Raw genomic sequence first — 18,794 nt, forward strand, 5'->3', positions numbered from 1 at the left:
AGTAAATAGTACATTTCAGCACATTAAACATCTAATAATAAATGGGTCTCTCAGCAGCATGACACGATTGGTAGTATCAAAATGCAAGAATGGCCATCAAGAGCTCTCTCTTTCATTAGGAAACAATAAGTATAGCTGTTTTTAAAAAAACTTTCTACTATTAAAATGTAAATATTTTTCTTTGTCTCTAAATCATGAAGAATAAATTTTCTTCAATAGCCTAGTTTCCTTTTGTATGTAAGCATTCAGTAAAGTTTGGTGATTGTTCTGATAACTTTTCTTTAACAGAAAAATGTGAAAAACACAAAATGAAACATATGAGTTATATATGAACACACAATTATGAGTGAAACTCTTTGGCAAAAGCAAAACATGTGTCAGTAAACATTTTACAGAAATCGGTTACAAAAGAAATATGTTTTCAAGCTTAAAATTTAATTTTCATTTATTACGTTTAACAAAACAAAAATAATGCTTATTTGCTTACCCAGACACAGAATTTTCAGAACAAGATCCATCATATGCTGACTGTTCCAAGCTTGTTTTCTTTGTAGAAAGATCTAGCACTCCATCCCCTATTGTAAGAGCAAACAGTATAAGGATTACTTAGGTAATAGGTTTCCTTTACAGTAACAAAATTCATTTTAATGTTCCTTTTCATCAAAAAGCTATCTCTAAATTATTGTACCAGTCCCTCCTTACGCTGGTCTACAACAGTAATAAAGATATGTTGTTGTTGCTATCTCTAACTTTACAAAACATCAAAGTACAATGGTCGGGCCGCTGTAGGTAAGATCTACCAATTTGTAGGCCTCAATTTGTAGGTTGTCAACATGATTAATTCTTCATTCACCAGTTCCTCAAAGTCACCCTTACCCTGCTACAATTAGGCTTGGCTCCAAGAGAAGGCTTTTTTCAAGCCTAGTTTTTGCTGAGGTGCATGTGATCTTCCTGTAGATTACAGCTGGGGAGTGAGGGTTAACCATGCCTTCCCCAACTGCACTCTCTAGGAAAATTACTCCCCATTAAGATTGAAAAAGCTAAAACGTTTCTTTCAAGCCTAATTACTGGCAGTGGAGAGAAATATGAGTGCCCTTGGAGCATGCATGTGCTGTAGTGGTGTGTGATGAGGGCCCATGACAGTTTCTCGGGTTTTCAAAATGTGCTCACAGATCTAGAAAGGTTGGTGACTTATGGTGCAGGCCATATATGTCCCCAGCCCCAGGGCCAAATAGGGTTCCAAGTTCCACATACAAGCCTGATCTATACATGCAGCAGAATGAGAATGCCTGGAGATGAAGAATGCTTTTTTAATGCTCCCCTATCAGTGGCGTAGCGTGGGGGGTGCAGGGGGGGCCCGGCCGCACCGGGCGCAACATCTGGGGGTTAGGGTTAGGGGGTGCAAATTACTTGCCTTGCCCCGGGTGCTGACAACCCACGCTACGCCACTGTTCCCCATCCATGCCACATGACCTGGAAGCTGTCTGCAGACAAACGCCGGCTCCCTCAGCCAGTAAAGCAAGATGAGCACCGCAACCCCAGAGTCGTTCGCAACTGGACTTAACTGTCAGGGGTCCCTTTACCTTTACCTATCCATGTTTAAAGATTTTCAGCAAGTTAAAACCTAGCATACCAGAGAGAAAGGTACTAATCCAGTCTGTTTCATAATATGCTAACCTTCTAATTGCAGGAAGATTTTACACACAGGAACATTTAAAAATGTGATTGCCCACCAGCAACCTGAAATGATACTGCCCATCCTACCATCTCATTCTGCTACATATATGTTTTACATTCAACTGATGGCAGATATATATAAATTATGCAATTAGAATATATACCATTAAGATGAGTAAATGAGCTACATAATGAGATGACAGAAAGCTACTTCTCATATTGCCATATTCATAATTACATGGCAGTGGCACAATAGTTGGTAGCCTTAATCCGGCGCCGTGGTGCAAAGCTCCCTCTGGTGGCGTACCCCCCTCCCCGTTCCCCAGAGTTTTTAAGGGAGGACGGCGCTGCTGACAGGGTTGGAGGAGCCAGGCAGCAGCTGGAGGGTGGCTCCTCCAGCGGGGAAGAGGCGAAGGCTGGACGTGGCATCTCCCGGCTCATCTGGCTGCTTCGTGTCACAGTGGCCACGGCAGACGGAGGCTATGGGTGCAGCTTTGGCGCGGCATGGAGGAGGTGGGCGAGGGCGACGAGCTGATGCCGGGAGGCGCCACGTCCAGCCTCTGCCTCCTCCCTGGTGCCCTCCAGAACTTGGCGCCCTGGTGCCCCTCTATGGGTAAGACGCCCCTGGGTGCATGCCATGTTTAACTTAGGAAAAATGCTGCAGCTTAGCAGAAAAGCACTGGGAGGCATATCCTTAATTATATAGCTTTAAAGAGAATATCTTGGCAGATAGTTACAGATACTCAGCCATTTCAAAGTGTAGGTTGAACAAATGGGTTGGAAATGGGGGATTTCTCTTTAGCCTAAATTTCAGATATCAGAAATGAGTATAAGTGTAACCCATCCTGATAAGTGCCTGGTCATTAGTACTCTTCAGGTATTTGATAGGCAATGTGGGGGAATAGCAAGGTCTGACCAAAGCAAGTGGTGAACAGGTGTATTTGCAATTCTGGGCACCTGTCAAAGTTGATCCAGAGCCAGGTAGGAAATTACGATAGTTGGACCAAAATCCCCACTCCTGAGGCCTATAGGACATCATCTTCATCTGCCTGGCTGAGGTGCAAGTTATTATTTCAATAAGTGTCTTTAATAACTACTTTTTATAACAGCCATTGCTAATATGATATATAAAATTTATACCTGTCAGCATTTTCAGCCATTTGACTTTGTTCTATTGTACAATAGAAGTATCAATAACATGCTTACAACCCATTTCACTGCTCAAAAGGGCCAGCTCTTTGGCTTTGTACACACCTGGAGGGTATTAAGTTTTACTCCCTCAATCTTCATTGCTCAATGCAGTCCTACTCCTCTTCTACTCATTAAGATATCTAAAATTTAGGCTAAAGAGAAATCCCCTGCTTCATAGCCCAATCGTACAGCTGCTGCAACCCCCAACCCCATCATGCTGCTTGGAATAAAACCACATTTTCAGAAAGGGCATTTTCTGAAAATGAAAACAGCAGCTGTAGAGAAGATGCATTAACACAGGTAAGTATGACTCCTACTACAAACCTCCACCCCCAATGTTGAAAGTCAAAAAGAGGCAAATTTATACAACAAAATAAATTTTCACTAAATAAGTATATGTCTGTGAACAGTCTTATTCCTTCTATTTAAAGAGGTTATAGCAATGGAATAAGGACAAGACATTTATATACTACCAACAATTTATTTTGTGTCTGCAAATGTCCATATATTAATCCATCCAACAAAAGGATAATTAAGACCTAAGGATGCTAACTTGCTCAGTATTAATTCTCTTTAATGGCATTTTGAAAAGTAAAACGGTTACTACTAACTCTTTGTTCTGCATTTTTAAATAAATAACTTTAAAGATGCACTAATTTACATGGAGAAGCTGCAATACTTAACTCCCTTTCACTGAAATCAGTGACTTGACTTTGGAAGAACTATCTCCTTATTTCTTTCATGAAGTCCTGGTTAGAACTAAATTACAAATGAACTTCATGTGAGCTGCCCCTTCCTGGTTTGATTTGGATATATGGTCAATTTAAGAGGGATATTTTAAAAAACAAAAACAGAGAACAATGCCTACAACTCTGAAAGAACATCAAGGTTAATCATTATGCCCAACTAACTATACTTTCAATCTTCATTTGTGGCTGACAGCACATTTAGCAGAAATACGCAATTCAGTCTTGTAATTTGCCACTTGCCTGCACTAAGTAGCTGGCAGCCTTCCATGGGTAAGCACCCAAGTGGCAAATTATATTGTCCTCTACAATTTGCACTGCAGGTGTAGCCAGCACATGCGATTTCAGGGGCAGTAAGCTAGGGCTGGCTACCCTCCCATCAATCTGTTTTCTCTTTTTACTGGTCTTTAAAGGCAGAAGCCACAGAACCTGATACAGTGGCTGTGATTCTCTCATTGGACTTTCTCACTGGGCCTTTGTATCTAGGAGCTGCAGCAGCTAAGAAAATCAGTGCTTTTCTTATGCTGTGTGTGGGACAATAAGCACAGTAATCTTGTTTCCCTCTTGCTTGCTTTCACTTGGATTCAGAGTCTACGGGAAGTGCTAGTGGCAAAGGAAGGAAGTGGATGACTCCCACAGCAACTGGTTACAAACTGGTTACATTTTAAATGCCCTACTCCAGCAACTACTTAAGAGATATATTCCAAGAGGTTCTCAATTCATGTTAAAAAACTCAATGTGAACAGGTGTGTTTAAAATCTGCTCATTTAAATATGGTGCAGTCATACGTGCAAGAGAATCATGTATGATCTGTGGATTGTGGCACCTAACCTTACAAATTATTTTGTAAAGATAATAGTAAGTGAAACTGTATTCAAGATAGCTTTCTTATTTATCATAAAACTCAATGAATTTCATTTCTAATCACATCAAACAAACAACAACAAAAAAATTTACCTTGCTGAGTATTCTGCTCTTGTATTCGATTCACAGTGAGGTCTAGAGGGCTATCCTGTTCTTCCTGAAATGAATTTTCTGTTTGGTTCATTTGGATACCTTTACATATCAGACTTGTTTCATACGACGAACCGTTTCTATTTTCTTGCATTTTACTACTTTTTGAAATGTATTCAATTGCAAATTGACGGATCATCTTTTTCATTAATTCCTGAGCAACTAAGGGAATGTTAGGATCACAGTTCTGAGGAAGATCTGTAGGAAAATAATAGCAAATAAACATATGAATTAGAATAAAAACATTTACTGCATTTGCTTTATCCGTCTGCATCAAGACCTAATACTCTAATGAAACATTTATAAAGTTGTCGGTCTATGCCATGGGTAGGCAAACTAAGGCCCAGGGGCCGGATTCGGCTCAATCGCCTTCTAAATCCAGCCTGCGGATGGTCCAGGAATCAGCGTGTTTTTACATGAGTAGAATGTGTCCTTTTATTTAAAAATGCATCTCTGGGTTATTTGTGGGGCATAGGAATTCGTTCATTTCCCCCCAAAAAATATAGTCCGCCCCCCCCCCAAGGTCTGAGAGACAGTAGATCGGCCCCCCTGTTGAAAAGGTTTGCTGACCCCTGGTCTATGCTCTACAGATTTCACTTATTTAAATAATAGCAGTTAATTCAACATTTTCCGTAAGTCCTGATGGCTCAACAAACTCAAGGGCTAAAATCCCAAAGAAAGAATACAAATATACACAAGAGAATCTCACTTGTAGTCAAATATTTATCTAGTTTCTGCTCTAAGATCTTCAATGCCGAAGAGGCAGCTGCTTCTTCAGCTCCTCAAAATACAGAAAATCTGGGCTAGAAAGTCCTCAACTGCATAGAATTGCAAGGAACCCCAAGAGTCGGCTAGCCCAACCCCCTGCATTGCAGGAATCTTGCACGAGAAACTTCCATGAATAGACAACCTTCACCCCCTACCCTCTTACCCAGCAGAAAGTACTTTGCCCATGCATTCTGAATTACTGCCATCATCTGAGCAGGACATTAATTTACTTTTCAAAAAGTATTTATATCCCACCATTTTTTCCATTCAATGTAGCTTACAAAAAAAAAAAGGTATTAATAAAGCGATATCCCTGCCCCACTTGCAAACTGATTTTAAGGATCAATGTTTGCTACTGCAAAAATAGGCAGAAACATGTAATACTGTAGTAGGAAACGCTAAATTGGCACTAGGGCTGAACCATGTCTGGCTTTCAACATTGTGATATACCAATATAACATGATGTCTGAACTAAGGATGTAACTATGTAGAGGTGAATGGGGTAATGTCCTGGAAACTGCTATTACTTAGGGCAGTGATGGCCAAACTTGGCCCTCCAGCTGTTTTGGGACTACAACTCCCATCATACCTAGCTAACAGGACCAGTGGTCAGGAATGATGGGAATTGTAGTCCCAAAACAGCTAGAGGGCCAAGTTTGGCCATCACTGACTTAGGGTTATAAAATGGATACATGTTTACTTACCTTTAACATATTTTTTATGGTACAGAGTAACAGGGGCAGAAGGCACCGTGATAACTGGCTCCACGGTTTTCCCCACATCACAATTTTTTACATAGCGCGCGCGCACACACACACACACACACACACACACACTGTGATATATCACCATGTTGAATATTATGAAAGTGTTACCACAATGTGAACTTCAAACTGATTTTTGACAATGTATTGATACATTGCCCAGCTCTAATTGGCACAAGAGTATACAGTCATGCATATATTACATGAAAGCTGACAAACTAAAATTGAAGACAACATGAAGATTATTAGATCTAGAAATTCCTGCAAAGTAAATGAGGTACCCACACTTGATTGGCTTTTGTTTAGCCCTACAGGATCTGATGCATAATTTTGGTATGCTCCAGAAGCTGCCATTACTCTTGGATTCTCAGGCAGAAAATCATGTACGTGGAAATATTGCAGTTATATATTATGTGCTAAATAAACAATGCCTGGAAAGCAGAGGTGTACACCACCATCCATGCCCTTGACTGAAAAGCCTAGTGTATACAGTGGTGCCCCGCAAGACGAATGCCTCGCAAGACGGAAAACCCGCTAGACGAAAGGGTTTTCCGTTTTTGAGCTGCTTCGCAAGACGATTTTCCCTATGGGCTTGCTTTGCAAGACGAAAACGTCTTGCGAGTGTTCCGATTTTTTTCCGCCTTCCCCCCCTTTTTCTAAGCCGCTAATAGCCTTTTAGCCGCTAATCCGCTAAGCCTTTAATAGCCGCTAATCCTTTAATAGCCGCTAAACCGCTAATAGTGCTAATCGGGTTGCTTCGCAAGACGAAAAAACCGCTAAACGAAGAGACTCGCGGAATGGATTAATTTCGTCTTGCGAGGCACCACTGTATTTGCTCAAAAAGGCAAGAAATTATGGAAACAGTCACAGTCATGCATTCTATGAAGTGTATGTGTTCCAGCGGCTGACTACTGCAAACTACTCTCCCTTTGCTCTCCACAAGTAGCTCCAGCATAGATACAGGACCATCCTGCATACAGTTCCATGCCAACCAAAAGGGAGGCCCACCCCATAACCAGTTCCCCCTTAAAGTAGCTTTAGCATAAGGTAAGTGAATCAGAAATGCTTACCATTAGAAAAGGTTTTAAATTTTTTAAAAGAAAAATAAAGAAGAATATAAAGCTACACTGGGACAGACTGGCAATGGCAAACAGAACATATGAAAATTGCGAAGGGATGGCAATATCCAATTGCAGGGTTGCGTGTTGAAAGTGATTCTCTAATTTTTTTCCTTGGTTATGTGTATTTTCTTTTTCCTTTGTATTTTCTTTTGTTGTACATATGTATGTTTTCTAATTTGTACTTAACAAAAATAAAAAAAGTGATTCAAAAGAATTACTAGACAAATACAATCAATTATGACATCAACTGAAGTAATATTACCTTTCTTGCGAAAGAGTGCATTTAGGTAATTCTCTGCTTGGCACTCAATTTTATCAGTGTTGGACTGGCCCTGAGATGATAGTTCCTCTGTAGGTGTTGACTGCAAAGAACCAATAATTGTTGTATGATCCTAAAAGGTATAAAGAACACTTCTAAATATGGGTAAATTATGGCTCTAAAAGTTTGCAAATAGTGACTTAAGATTAAGAAGGCTTTCCATTTTAAAAAATATGCATTCATCAGATCTTTTATACTGTAAAATAATTTGAATTCAAATAAGATTTTAATAAATATATTAGAAACCATCTCTTTCAACAATTTATAACACACATACTCACACTGACTGTGTCTTTATGTAAATTACAAAAGGAACATTTTTCCTCCATAGACCAGTCAGCCACTTCTTCTGGTTCACAGTCTAGAGGGGGAAATTAAAAGAAAATTATAAAAATAAAGTGTTAAAGAAACTTATAATTGACTACTACCAAAGGCAATTATCTGTTTAACTATTCTTAAGAAGAGATACTTTTACAATGAGCTGTCACCATGAGAAGATTGCATATGTACACAGTACATTGTTTTCAAAAAGATATACTGTATTAGTTTGGAGCCCAAGCAGATTAGTGACTTTTTCTGTTTAATTCAATGGAGCCTAAGTGCAAGTAACTATGACAAAACTTAAATTCCAGAATGACTAAGAATGACTAAGGCTGCAATCCCAAACCCCAGGATGCCCTCATGTTGGCTACCTCTGCTACCTCTACCTAACTTGGGAGTATGCCCCATGAAACTTATTTTTGAATAAACATGCATAGGATTCTCCCCTCTAATATTGGATATGTGAAACACAAGTTACAGTGGTACCTGTAGTTACGAGCTTAAATTGTTCCAGAGGTCCGTTCTTAACCTGAAACTGTTCTTAACTAGAGGCGTGCTTTCGCTAATGGGGCCTCTTGCTGCTGCTGCGCCGCTGGCACACAATTTCCGTTCTCATCCTGGGGCAAAGTTCTCAACTCGAGGTAACTCTTCCAGGTTAGCGGAGTTTGTAAGCTGAAGCATTTGTAACTCGAGGTACCACTGTATTTGCTTTAAGGAACTTTGAATATTTCTCCATACTTCATTCAGATTGGGTTGTGTTTGTTTACAAAATTTAACACACTAGCATAAAGACTAAGAGTCTAGCACCAGCTAATTCTGTTTCTAACACTAGGGTTTTTTTTCTAGTACCTAGAAAGAAGGCAGAGTAGTACTCTGTTAAGGAGGTGATGAAAATGCCATTGTCAGCTCCTGCTTAGTCAACCAATTGGGGGAATACAAGGGGCATGACAGCATAAGCAAGATAGCAGCAGATGCTGGTAGGGCAACGCAATTGAGTTGCTACTAGAGAAAATGTTGGCTTTTTAAAGATCAAAACAAATGAACTCAGCACTGTGTATTTTCTTGGCTGGAATCTGCACTCCAATAAATAAAACAACACTTTCTAGCACCTATTATTCTATAGAAATCCCAAAGGGACTAAATTCAACAGGTATATATGGTGGAAAAGCACCAAACTAGAAATTCCCATACTGTATCTAAATTAGGATGGGCAATTTAATTATAGAAAATAATTGTGTCACCATAAATTAGTTCCAACTGAACTATACAATATACCATATCTTATTGTCTTTAATCAGTAACAGGAGAAAACTCATAATAACACTAAATTCTATCATGTCAAATTTTTCAAGATCCCTCCATATAAAATCATCCTGATTTATGAAACCTAAACATTTTGATACCTCATTTATCTCTTAAATATTTTTCACTGAAATAAATGGGGCTCTAAAATGTTTAGATGGCAGGATTGTATATCTTGCTAGGCTAGTACGTAAAGTAAAATGTATTCTCTCTTAAGCAAGTATTTACAGATTTTTTTCTTTTTATATTTTTTAAAAATTATATTTATTTATTTATTTAAAACATTTATATATTGCCTTTCAATGCAGTTTACAAAGACTAAAAACAACACAAAGAACAATAAACTATTCAGCATATAGACAACAATTTAAAAAAATAAACAGCAGGTAAAAGTGCAATGAATTGAGAGTTTAAAATGTGGGCAAATGAGGGTTGCTATTTAAGATAGTAAAAATGTTTTAAATGATTGGGTCATCAATCTAATTTCTGCCTGGTGCCTAAAAGAAAACAAAGTTGCCATTAGGCATATCTCACCAGGACGGCATTTCAAAGAGGCAAGCCATTCCATTTGTAAAATGGGTATTGACAGATGACCACTGTGTACTGGCCAATTAATATCTTCCTTTCATTCAAGAAGAATGTCAGTGAAACTATATGAAAGTAATAATAATGCTTAGCATTTATAATGCTTTTTATGAGTGTTGAGTTCCGCAAACATCAGGTATGCTGAACCAGTGAGTTCTGCATTTTGCTGAACTACAACTCCTATCAGCCTTAGCCGGCATGGTCATAATGGGATAATGAGGACTGCAGTTCGGCATTCTCTGGAGCAGGAGGGGGGAAGGCATGTTTGCCATCCTCATATACATTATCTCAGAGAACCTTTCCAATCTTCTAAGTTAGGTCACTATTATGTTCTTCATATTGCTGTTCAAGATGAAGGTAAGTGGAGGTACTGTCTTGACTTCACAACCAAGATGTGAAAATGCTGTCTATCAATATTTAAATTAAACAAACAACTTATAAAATGAGAGGAGACTTGAAATGGCTTTAGTCTGTCTTTGGTGAAATGCTTCACAAATTTTCCTTTATTGTTCCTGTCATTGTGTTTTCCAACAGGAAAGGATACTCAGGAGTAAAACAGCATCTTGGACCATTTCCTAATTCCAAAAACCACTATGTTTCAAGAGGAATGTCAGCTGTAGCGGCATGAAAATCCCCTACAACTTTTAGGAAACCAGTTTGATTTGTCTGTCTCCGCAGGTGGCGTATTTAGGTAGGTAACCATATCTACAGAGGAGGGGAAGTCCACTAAGCCTAAACCCTACCAAGTAGTGTTGCAGCCATGACAAAGGAACCATAACAAGTTATTCCACCTTCGGATCACTGTCATCCCAATCAACACAAAACATGAAAGCAAGACCGTGTCCAGACACTTGAGTGGTGACAGATATTAACAGACTCATAGCTGTCATGGAGATCATGAAATACTATCATGACAAGTACCGGTAGATCTCAACATAGATGAAATCCCTCAGAAAACAATCCTGGGAAACTAAGACCGTCCAGCTAACTTAGGTAGGAAGACTGCTGGACTGCAGATTGGGTGATACATCCACCAGAAGCCCAGTTTTATCTCTAACACTGACCCTTAAGAACATTCAAAATGACTGCCAGAGAATTTTTAAATGGTGAAATTGCAACAGAATCTCCACTACCCATCTTCTAGGTTTAAGATACTGCAACACAGAAAACTCCAGTGGATAAAGCTGACTTTTAACTCAGCATCATCTGACCAGGCTTCTGTGATAAAACACTAGCTTAGTATGTTAATCAAGAATGAAATCTATTAATGGACCTGAATTGAGAAACAGAAGCTTAAAAACAAAAGGGGTGCTGCTAGGACAATGAGATGGGGAAGGGGATTTAACCCTCAAACGTCTACCAGCATTCTGCCCATAAGCCTATCTCTCTGCCCCAGCCCTATCTGCTCCTGCCTTGGAATATGCATACCAAGGCCACTTCTATTCCTCTCTGCCCTGTCCAGACAACTCATTTCCAAGCAGTTCCCAATCACAGTAGAGAAAAACCAACAAATCCCAACACAGAGAACAAGTAGAATGATGTACAAGGCACCCAAAAAGTAGTCTTCCTGACTTCTTTGAAGTCTCTTGTTATTTTCCCTGCTAACATCTTTTTTCATGGCAGAAGCGATAGCGTTGAAGCCATAAACATGGGGAAAGCTTTACTGCTTGATTCTGCTGAATCTGGAATCTAGTCCTCAGCCACTGCACCAACTCTCTTTTAAAAAGTTTTTTTTAATTAAACAATAATTTATTAAAAGAAATATATTTTTGCAAATATACATTTGCCCAGGATTCAGAAAAGTGAGACTTTATTCAGTTATGATAATAATGGTGCAAAATCATTACTGTTATCATATTTAATTAGTTCAAAAATAATCTTAGCAGTACACAGATTCCTATTATTTCTTTCATTAGGTAACAGCCCAAAAAGAAACTTAACAGTGTCAATATTCTAAAGTGAACAAAATATCAGGAACACTTATGTTAAATCAAGGATGTTAAACTACTCTTAAATCAAGGTTAAAAGAAATAGAAAAGCACTTGTAGAGAAGAGAACACACACTAAAATTCCCTAGCACAATTCCTTATTTTTCAAAAACATGCTTCAAATTGTCACATTATTTAAAGGTAGCCTTTAAGCACTTCAAACTTTTTTTTACCTTCAAATAAACTGAGGTCTCTTCGTAGCCTTGGTCCATAAAGCCCTTCTAAAATACTTTCAAAACCTACCAAAAAGAAAAATTAAAACATTTTACAATTACATCAAAAAGTTATTTACACAAATGTAGCAGTGGGAAAAGTATATAATTACATTTGGGGACAAGACACTAAATGGAGTTTCTTCTCAGTGCTAATTGGCTAGCGGGTACCGTATTTTTCGCCCCATAAGACGCACCGGCCCATAAGACGCACCTAGATTTTAGGGGGGGAAATAAAGGAAAAAAAATTTATTTCCCCCCCAGGTGCGCTGCGCTAATCCAGAAGCTTGGGGCAAGCTGAGGTCAGCGCGCCCCAAGCTTCTGCGTGCCGGCAAGCAGTCCGCTGCCGCCCCAAGCCTCCCGCACCCAGCAGGAGGTCCCGCTGGGTGCGCAAGGCTTGGGGCGGCAGCGGACTGCTTGCGCGCACCTAGAAGCTTGGGGCGTGCTGAGCTCAGCACGCCCCAAGCTTCTGCATGCCGGCAAGCAGTCCGCTGCCGCCCCAAGCCTCCCGCACCCGGCAGGAGGTCCCGCCGGGTGCGCGAGGCTTGGGGCGGCAGCGGACTGCTTGCGCGCACCTAGAAGCTTGGGGCGTGCTGAGCTCAGCACGCCCCAAGCTTCTGCATGCCGGCAAGCAGTCCGCTGCCGCCCCAAGCCTCCCGCACCCGGCAGGAGGTCCCGCCGGGTGCGCGAGGCTTGGGGCGGCAGCGGACTGCTTGCGCGCACCTAGAAGCTTGGGGCCAGCTGAGCTCAGCCCGCCCCAAGCTTCTCGGTGCGCGCAAGCAGTCCGCTGCCGCCCCAAGCCTCGCGCACCCGGTGGGACCTCCTGCCGGGTGCGCGAGGCTTGCAGACACTCGCCCGAAGCAGGGGGAGCCCTCCAGAGGGCTCCCCGTGCTTCGGGCGACAGGCTGCCGCCCCAAGCCTCGCGCACCCGGTCGGACCTCCTGCCGGGCGCGCGAGGCTTGCAGGCATTCGCCCCATAAGACGCACCCCGATTTCCCCTTCATTTTTGGAGGGGAAAAAGTGCGTCTTATGGGGCGAAAAATACGGTATCTTCTTTTTCCCTTCCAATGTCTTCTTCCAAGTGGTATTTTTGGGGGGAGTAGAGTTATTGATAGAATGGCACCATCCACATTGATAACCTTGTACATACTCTCCCCCAGCCCACAAATGCATCTCCGAATAGAGCATTTAGGGTGTGTGTGGGGAGAGATCATGGCTTGTGTGAGAACTCCAGTGAATTGCACCCCCTTAAAATTGTGTGTCCCAGCCCACCAAATCTCTGAAATCCCTTCACACAATGTTGTGGCTTGTAGGATCAAGAAATAGAATTTCCAGAGCTTTGTTCCCAAGATATCTACTAGATATTTTGGGGAAAGCTTTGTCTGTCCATTTGTTTGTTCACTATACGTTTAGATACCTGTGTAGGTAACACTGCCATACTTGGCAGAGGGTTTCTAAGGTGGGGACAGTGCTGTCTGTCGAAGTCTGGATGTCATTGAAACTTGTCTTTGCCCTTTATTTGACATAGTTTTGCTTGCGTCTTGAGATATCATCACCAAACCCAGTCCTTGTACTCCAGTGGTGGGGATGGAAGACTTCATCACCACCAAGATGCCATTCGGATGTTTGATTCATATTTAATCAAGATGGTGGGCTGAAACATGCTTTTGGAGTAACTAGACATAATTTTTGGCATGCTGGGTCCAAACTCACAAATTGCACTATCCATTTAAAATTCACAATATTTGTTGGTTTCTAAAAATATCCAGGCAGCACTGGGCACATCCTAAAAGATAGTACTGCTAGGATTAACATATTATATGGATTGTTGGTTAATAAGAGGATCTCTTTATTGTTCAATTCTTCAATATTTACAAAGTTTATTTAAAAATTAAAAGTTATTGTCTATACTTCTCTGAAGTAAAATTACAACCCAACCCTGTCTTACTGCAGTACTACATTATCTCTCTTCTGTGTATTTTACATTTTAATACTCTTAAGAATTCACAACCAGTTTGGTTTAATATTATGTGTTAACTGGATATCTATGTTATTATTTATTTGATAATGTTTGGCAAAGTTTGCAAGATCAAAGTTAGTATGACAGCTACGGTTTATATACAGAGTGGAATGAATTCTGCCTCCTCCTTTCTTGTTCTTCCCTCAAATGATAGTTAAATTGTGGACACACCAAGGCTATGCTGTTACTCATTCCACCTCTAAGATTTAAGTATTTTGGAACATGGTTTAATAGCTGATTTGGGCAAGGTACGAAACTGGATGAGGAAGATCCTATGTTACACAAATAGCTTCTTCTCCAGCTCAGGAGCTCTGTGATTGTTGCCATATACAGTAAGTTTAAAACACAACTGTCACTGGCTTGGTATATAAGTGAAAGGCCAGTAGCTACCTTCCTATTTTACATGTGCAGAATGTGCAAAGCAGGGCTTCCCCAAACCTGGGTCTCCAGCTATTTTTGGACTACAATTATCATCCTTGACCACTGCTCCTGCTAGCTAGGGATAATGGGTGTTATAGTCCAAAAACAGCTGGAGATCCAAGTTTGTGAAACCCTGGTGTATAGCATATATTTACGCTGCACATACGTTTTGATCACCAAACATTACCTATATTGCATATGCTAAAAGCCTAATGAATGGAGGAATCCAGAGCTCCCCTTCTGATATACCTTTGCTACTATGTATGGTCATAACACATTGTAAAGGTAGTTTTATTTACAAACTACTGTTATGATAACCTAGCCTCTTGAGACAGCCATCATTTGCATGGTTTATAAAGACAACAGGAAGCCAAATCAAAGAAGTGTACAGCTTGCCCAAAATGGAGGCAATCTAGAAGGCAGCATTAACCATACCAGGAAAGGAAAATATAAATGTCATTCAGTAGTCAAATACCATTCCTCTATTTTGCTTCTTGGAGCCCAGAGCTGAGCGCACAAACTACCCAGAAGGAACACATGTCCCACACCAGAGATACTGCCCCTTCCCATACTAGAATGATATATGCAAGACAGTAAACATTGAAGAGGTAGGCAAAATTTCAAAAGCTCCAATTTCCATTCATATGCTGCTTGTTGCAGAGAACACAACTATAACTTTGTTTGAAAGTAGACCTAGACTGAAAACAGTTTAAAGGGCAAGTCTTTTAGCACACAACTGCTTACAGTTTTATTATATACATACAGTAAATGTTTTAAAACAGAAATCATCTTTAACATTTGCATAGTTTTACTAACCTTCCCTTCTAGCTAGCTACCCATAGAAAAGAGGCATTTTGGGATACATGATGGTAAACTAACAGAAACTTACTCAATAAATTCATGACCAGTTTCAATAAATCTGGTCTTTGATGGTGTCACACATCCTCTGAAGGTTTGCAGCTTAAGTTGGGGACATTACTGGATGCTGCTCCACCTGAGTAGCAGGTGGCAGCAATGGCCAGGATCATTTTTTGTTACCAGTTTGGAATGAATTGGGGGCAGGGGGACTTGTGGATCTTCAGATGTTGCTAGACTACAACTCCCATCATTCCTGACCACTGGCCATGCCAACTGCATACAATCCGAAATTACTGGTCCCTTTTCATTTTTTTTGCAACTTAAGATCACCATCTAGTGACCAAGTTAAGAATTGCAGTCACCTCAGTTGCCCATGAAAGTAATCTCCACTGCAGGATAGCAAGGGCAGCTGTTACCAACTATTGTTGATATGCTAGCCTAGCATGGGTAGGCAAACTAAGGCCCATGTTTTTACATGAGTAGAATGTGTCCTTTTATTTAAAATGCATCTCTGTGTTATTTGTGGGGCATAGGAATTCGTTCATTTCCCATCCCACCCCCAAAATATAGTCCGGCTCCCCACAAAGTCTGAGGGACAGTGGACCGACCCCCTGCTGAAAAAGTCTGCTGACCCCAGTGCTAGAGACACTCCATTGTGGAACTGTTTGCATAAGTAAACAATCCACCTGTGAAGCTATTTCACATGTTTAAATGGATTACTTTTCTCTTGTGGGTAGGAGGGAAGCTTTGAATCCAACTTTACAGGAGACAAAGCAAACTGCCTGGGTTGCTCCCAGCCTCCTGAGGATTCCAAAAGCTGTCTGTTGTTAATGAGGCACACATTTTTCAGTTTGCTTTCTGTTCTTTGCTCCCAGGTAGGAAAGGCATGATTTGGTCTGTCTCCCCTTCTTTCTCCTCCAGGTGGTCATCTTCCCCCACTCACATTGGCTGGGACAAGAAAACACTCAAGAGGACATGGCAGCCTTCAAGGAAGGGAGAAGGAGGGGATGGTGCTAACATTAATCTTTTAGTGAGATTCTCAAATTCTGTATATTAAAAGGCCTGCAAAATGCAGTAACATTTACATATTTGGTTTGCCATGGTAAATGTGCCATCCCAGGTACCCAGAACCTTTCATGTAACAGGATTCTGAAGGCTCAGCTGTACAGGCAGTCCTGCAAAAAAAGGTTTTCTTGCAAGTGGAGAGTTACTGCTCAAAAATAGTAAATTAGGTTGTAACCCCAATCCCATTTGCCTTGATATATTTCAGTAGGATCTATTTCTGTGTTAGGGTTATGGTTAGGGTTGTCTTGTTAGGCCTGTTCTTCTAATAAGTTTGATATACTGTTAGAGACATATTTAACTGTGACTGCGGTACTTGAAGCTGCAACATAACATATTGAGTTAAGACAGACGGACACCGCCCCACCCCCACATTTATATACTTATGGCTGACAACTATTGCTGAGGCTGAGCCCCATTGGTTTGTGGTATCCAATTAAGAGCTGCTCTTAAAAATATGATAATAGCAAACTGTCACTGATGTGAATTGTGTATTAGTTCATGTGTTTCAAAAAAATAAACAGAAAGTGTTGCTGCATTTGGAGGGGGGGTGACTAGCCATTTTGGTTTTGTGCCTGTAACCCAGGTTCTGTGATCCTTTGGCTCCTAGCTTTTCCATCTCTGTTTCTAACACTAACTGCAGATGATGGGAGGAGCCCAAAAATGTCTGGAAGGATACAGACTTCTCATTACTGAAATAAAGCAGCAGGTTTCAAAATGAATATTGATTTTTGTTCTGTCTCACATTTTTCAAACATATCATTCAGTGCTGAACTGGATTTTTAACAAACCAGAGGGCAGAAGGGTCTGGTGGAGGAAAGCAGGGGCCAACATCACATAATGATCTTCTTGGCCAAATCAAACTCTAAACCAATGTTTCTCAAGCTTGGGTACCTAACTGTTGTTGGATTACAACTCCCATCATCCCTAACTAGCAAGGCCAGTGGTCAGGGATGGGAGTTGTAGTCCAACAGCAGTCAGGGACCAAGTTTGAGAAACACTGCTCTAAACCAAAGTTTCTGTGATCCTAGATAAGACACACTGTGCACTCAACATTGCCACTGATGAATGCTTATGTTCCTGTGTAAAGATGGCTCCAGCTTTATCAGTGAGACAGTAGCAGATCTGCCTTGGACTGTTGCAGGATTTGCAGTTCTCATGCCTTTGCTGCCCTCACTCCCACTCTTACTAATGAATTTTACCATTAATGAGTTTTCAAAAAGGTATGCTATTTCGTTCTTTGAATATTTAACCATATTTGACCAAGATCAAATACTAAGCAATCAATTGACCGTATTTGACAATTGTGCCAACTCTAACTCACTTCTAATAATACTTTATAAGATCATAAAGTGTTCACATGCACTCCACCTTTATTTGCCAACTTCTACTCCCCAATGAAAGATGTAGAAGACATATGAAAGAAAGAAAGAAAGAAAGAAAGAAAGAAAGAAAGAAAGAGTGGCGACTTCAAATGTAGTTTTATTTTTGAGATGATGTGGAAGAGATATTTGGACTTCTTTTTTTTAAAGAGTTATACTAATGGAAGAAGTGCCAAAGAACTTTTAAAGCTTGTTGTGCCATAAAGTCATATTCTGTGGACTCAGTGATCTAAACATCAACGTGGCTCCATCACATCTTTCAGTTTCTGAGAATATCTCACCACAGAAATAATAATGCTATATAGTATGCAGAAGAAAATTAAGGTAACATTGTACATCAACTTAGTTATGCACCTAATACCGAATGTTCAGCACATTATCTTGTTTTGAGTTTATGGTGGCGCTAGAGTAACACTAGAAGATGTAAAGGCTTGTTTTAAGATATTCAAATGCCCTCACCACCAAATTCAAGAAAAGTTTAAATACAGAGTTTTCTTTTCTGGTTCCCCCAAAGTCATAAAAGTACTTTCAAATATTAAAAGAATATAGAACATCTTCAGGTCCAAGAATGTAATCTGGAAATCTGCCACGTAGATTTCTTACGGCTGTAAAACAATGGCAAGGTCACACACGGCCTCAGATTTCTCCTCCTCTGCTACAGATTTCTCCATCTTCTGCGTATTATGAAAGAAACTTGCCAATGTATTGGAAATACACCACACATACATTTCCAAGACGTAAAGTTCATGAAGATATAAATCTGAAGCAGTGACTCCTCTGTATATTACATACACATATGGAAAAATGTTGAGCTATGGTTACTGTTTCAACATGTAGTGTCAATCTGAATCAGTACATTTTTGCACAGATTACAGTATTGGCTATGGCCCATGGCAGGAGACAGAAAAGGTAAGCAGGAAGCAGATAAGCACATTACAGTCTGCTAACTATGATATAGAAATTGGGTACCCATGATGTATGAACAGGGTGATTATAATACTATAAGAAAACTCTTATAATGTCTGGCTGAATAACCAATAAACA

General features: G+C 40.3%; 1 protein-coding gene across 9 annotated transcripts in view; it reads right to left on the reverse strand.

Moving 5' to 3' along the window:
* LCORL (ligand dependent nuclear receptor corepressor like) overlaps positions 1 to 18,794 on the reverse strand; it is a 62,174-nt gene that overhangs the window by 29,811 nt on the left and 13,569 nt on the right. For 6 of the 9 annotated variants that reach the window (XR_014011490.1, XR_014011491.1, XM_081207551.1 and 3 more), the window contains exons 2-6: positions 11,970 to 12,035; positions 7,882 to 7,961; positions 7,544 to 7,673; positions 4,572 to 4,826; positions 488 to 578 (exon numbers count right to left, since the gene is read on the reverse strand). Coding sequence is in view for 7 of the 9 variants with exons in the window: in XM_081207551.1 (XP_081063677.1) it covers positions 488 to 578; positions 4,572 to 4,826; positions 7,544 to 7,673; positions 7,882 to 7,961; positions 11,970 to 12,035 (622 nt within the window). In the remaining 2 variants the exon portion in view is untranslated. The remainder of the gene's footprint in view (positions 1 to 487; positions 579 to 4,571; positions 4,827 to 7,543; positions 7,674 to 7,881; positions 7,962 to 11,969; positions 12,036 to 18,794) is intronic. The other 3 variants (XM_081207547.1, XM_081207550.1, XM_081207552.1) reach the window with 2 other exon arrangements.

This window comes from Podarcis bocagei, assembly GCF_964188305.1.
Source record: "Podarcis bocagei genome assembly, chromosome: 9".
Lineage (NCBI taxonomy): Eukaryota > Metazoa > Chordata > Lepidosauria > Squamata > Lacertidae > Podarcis > Podarcis bocagei.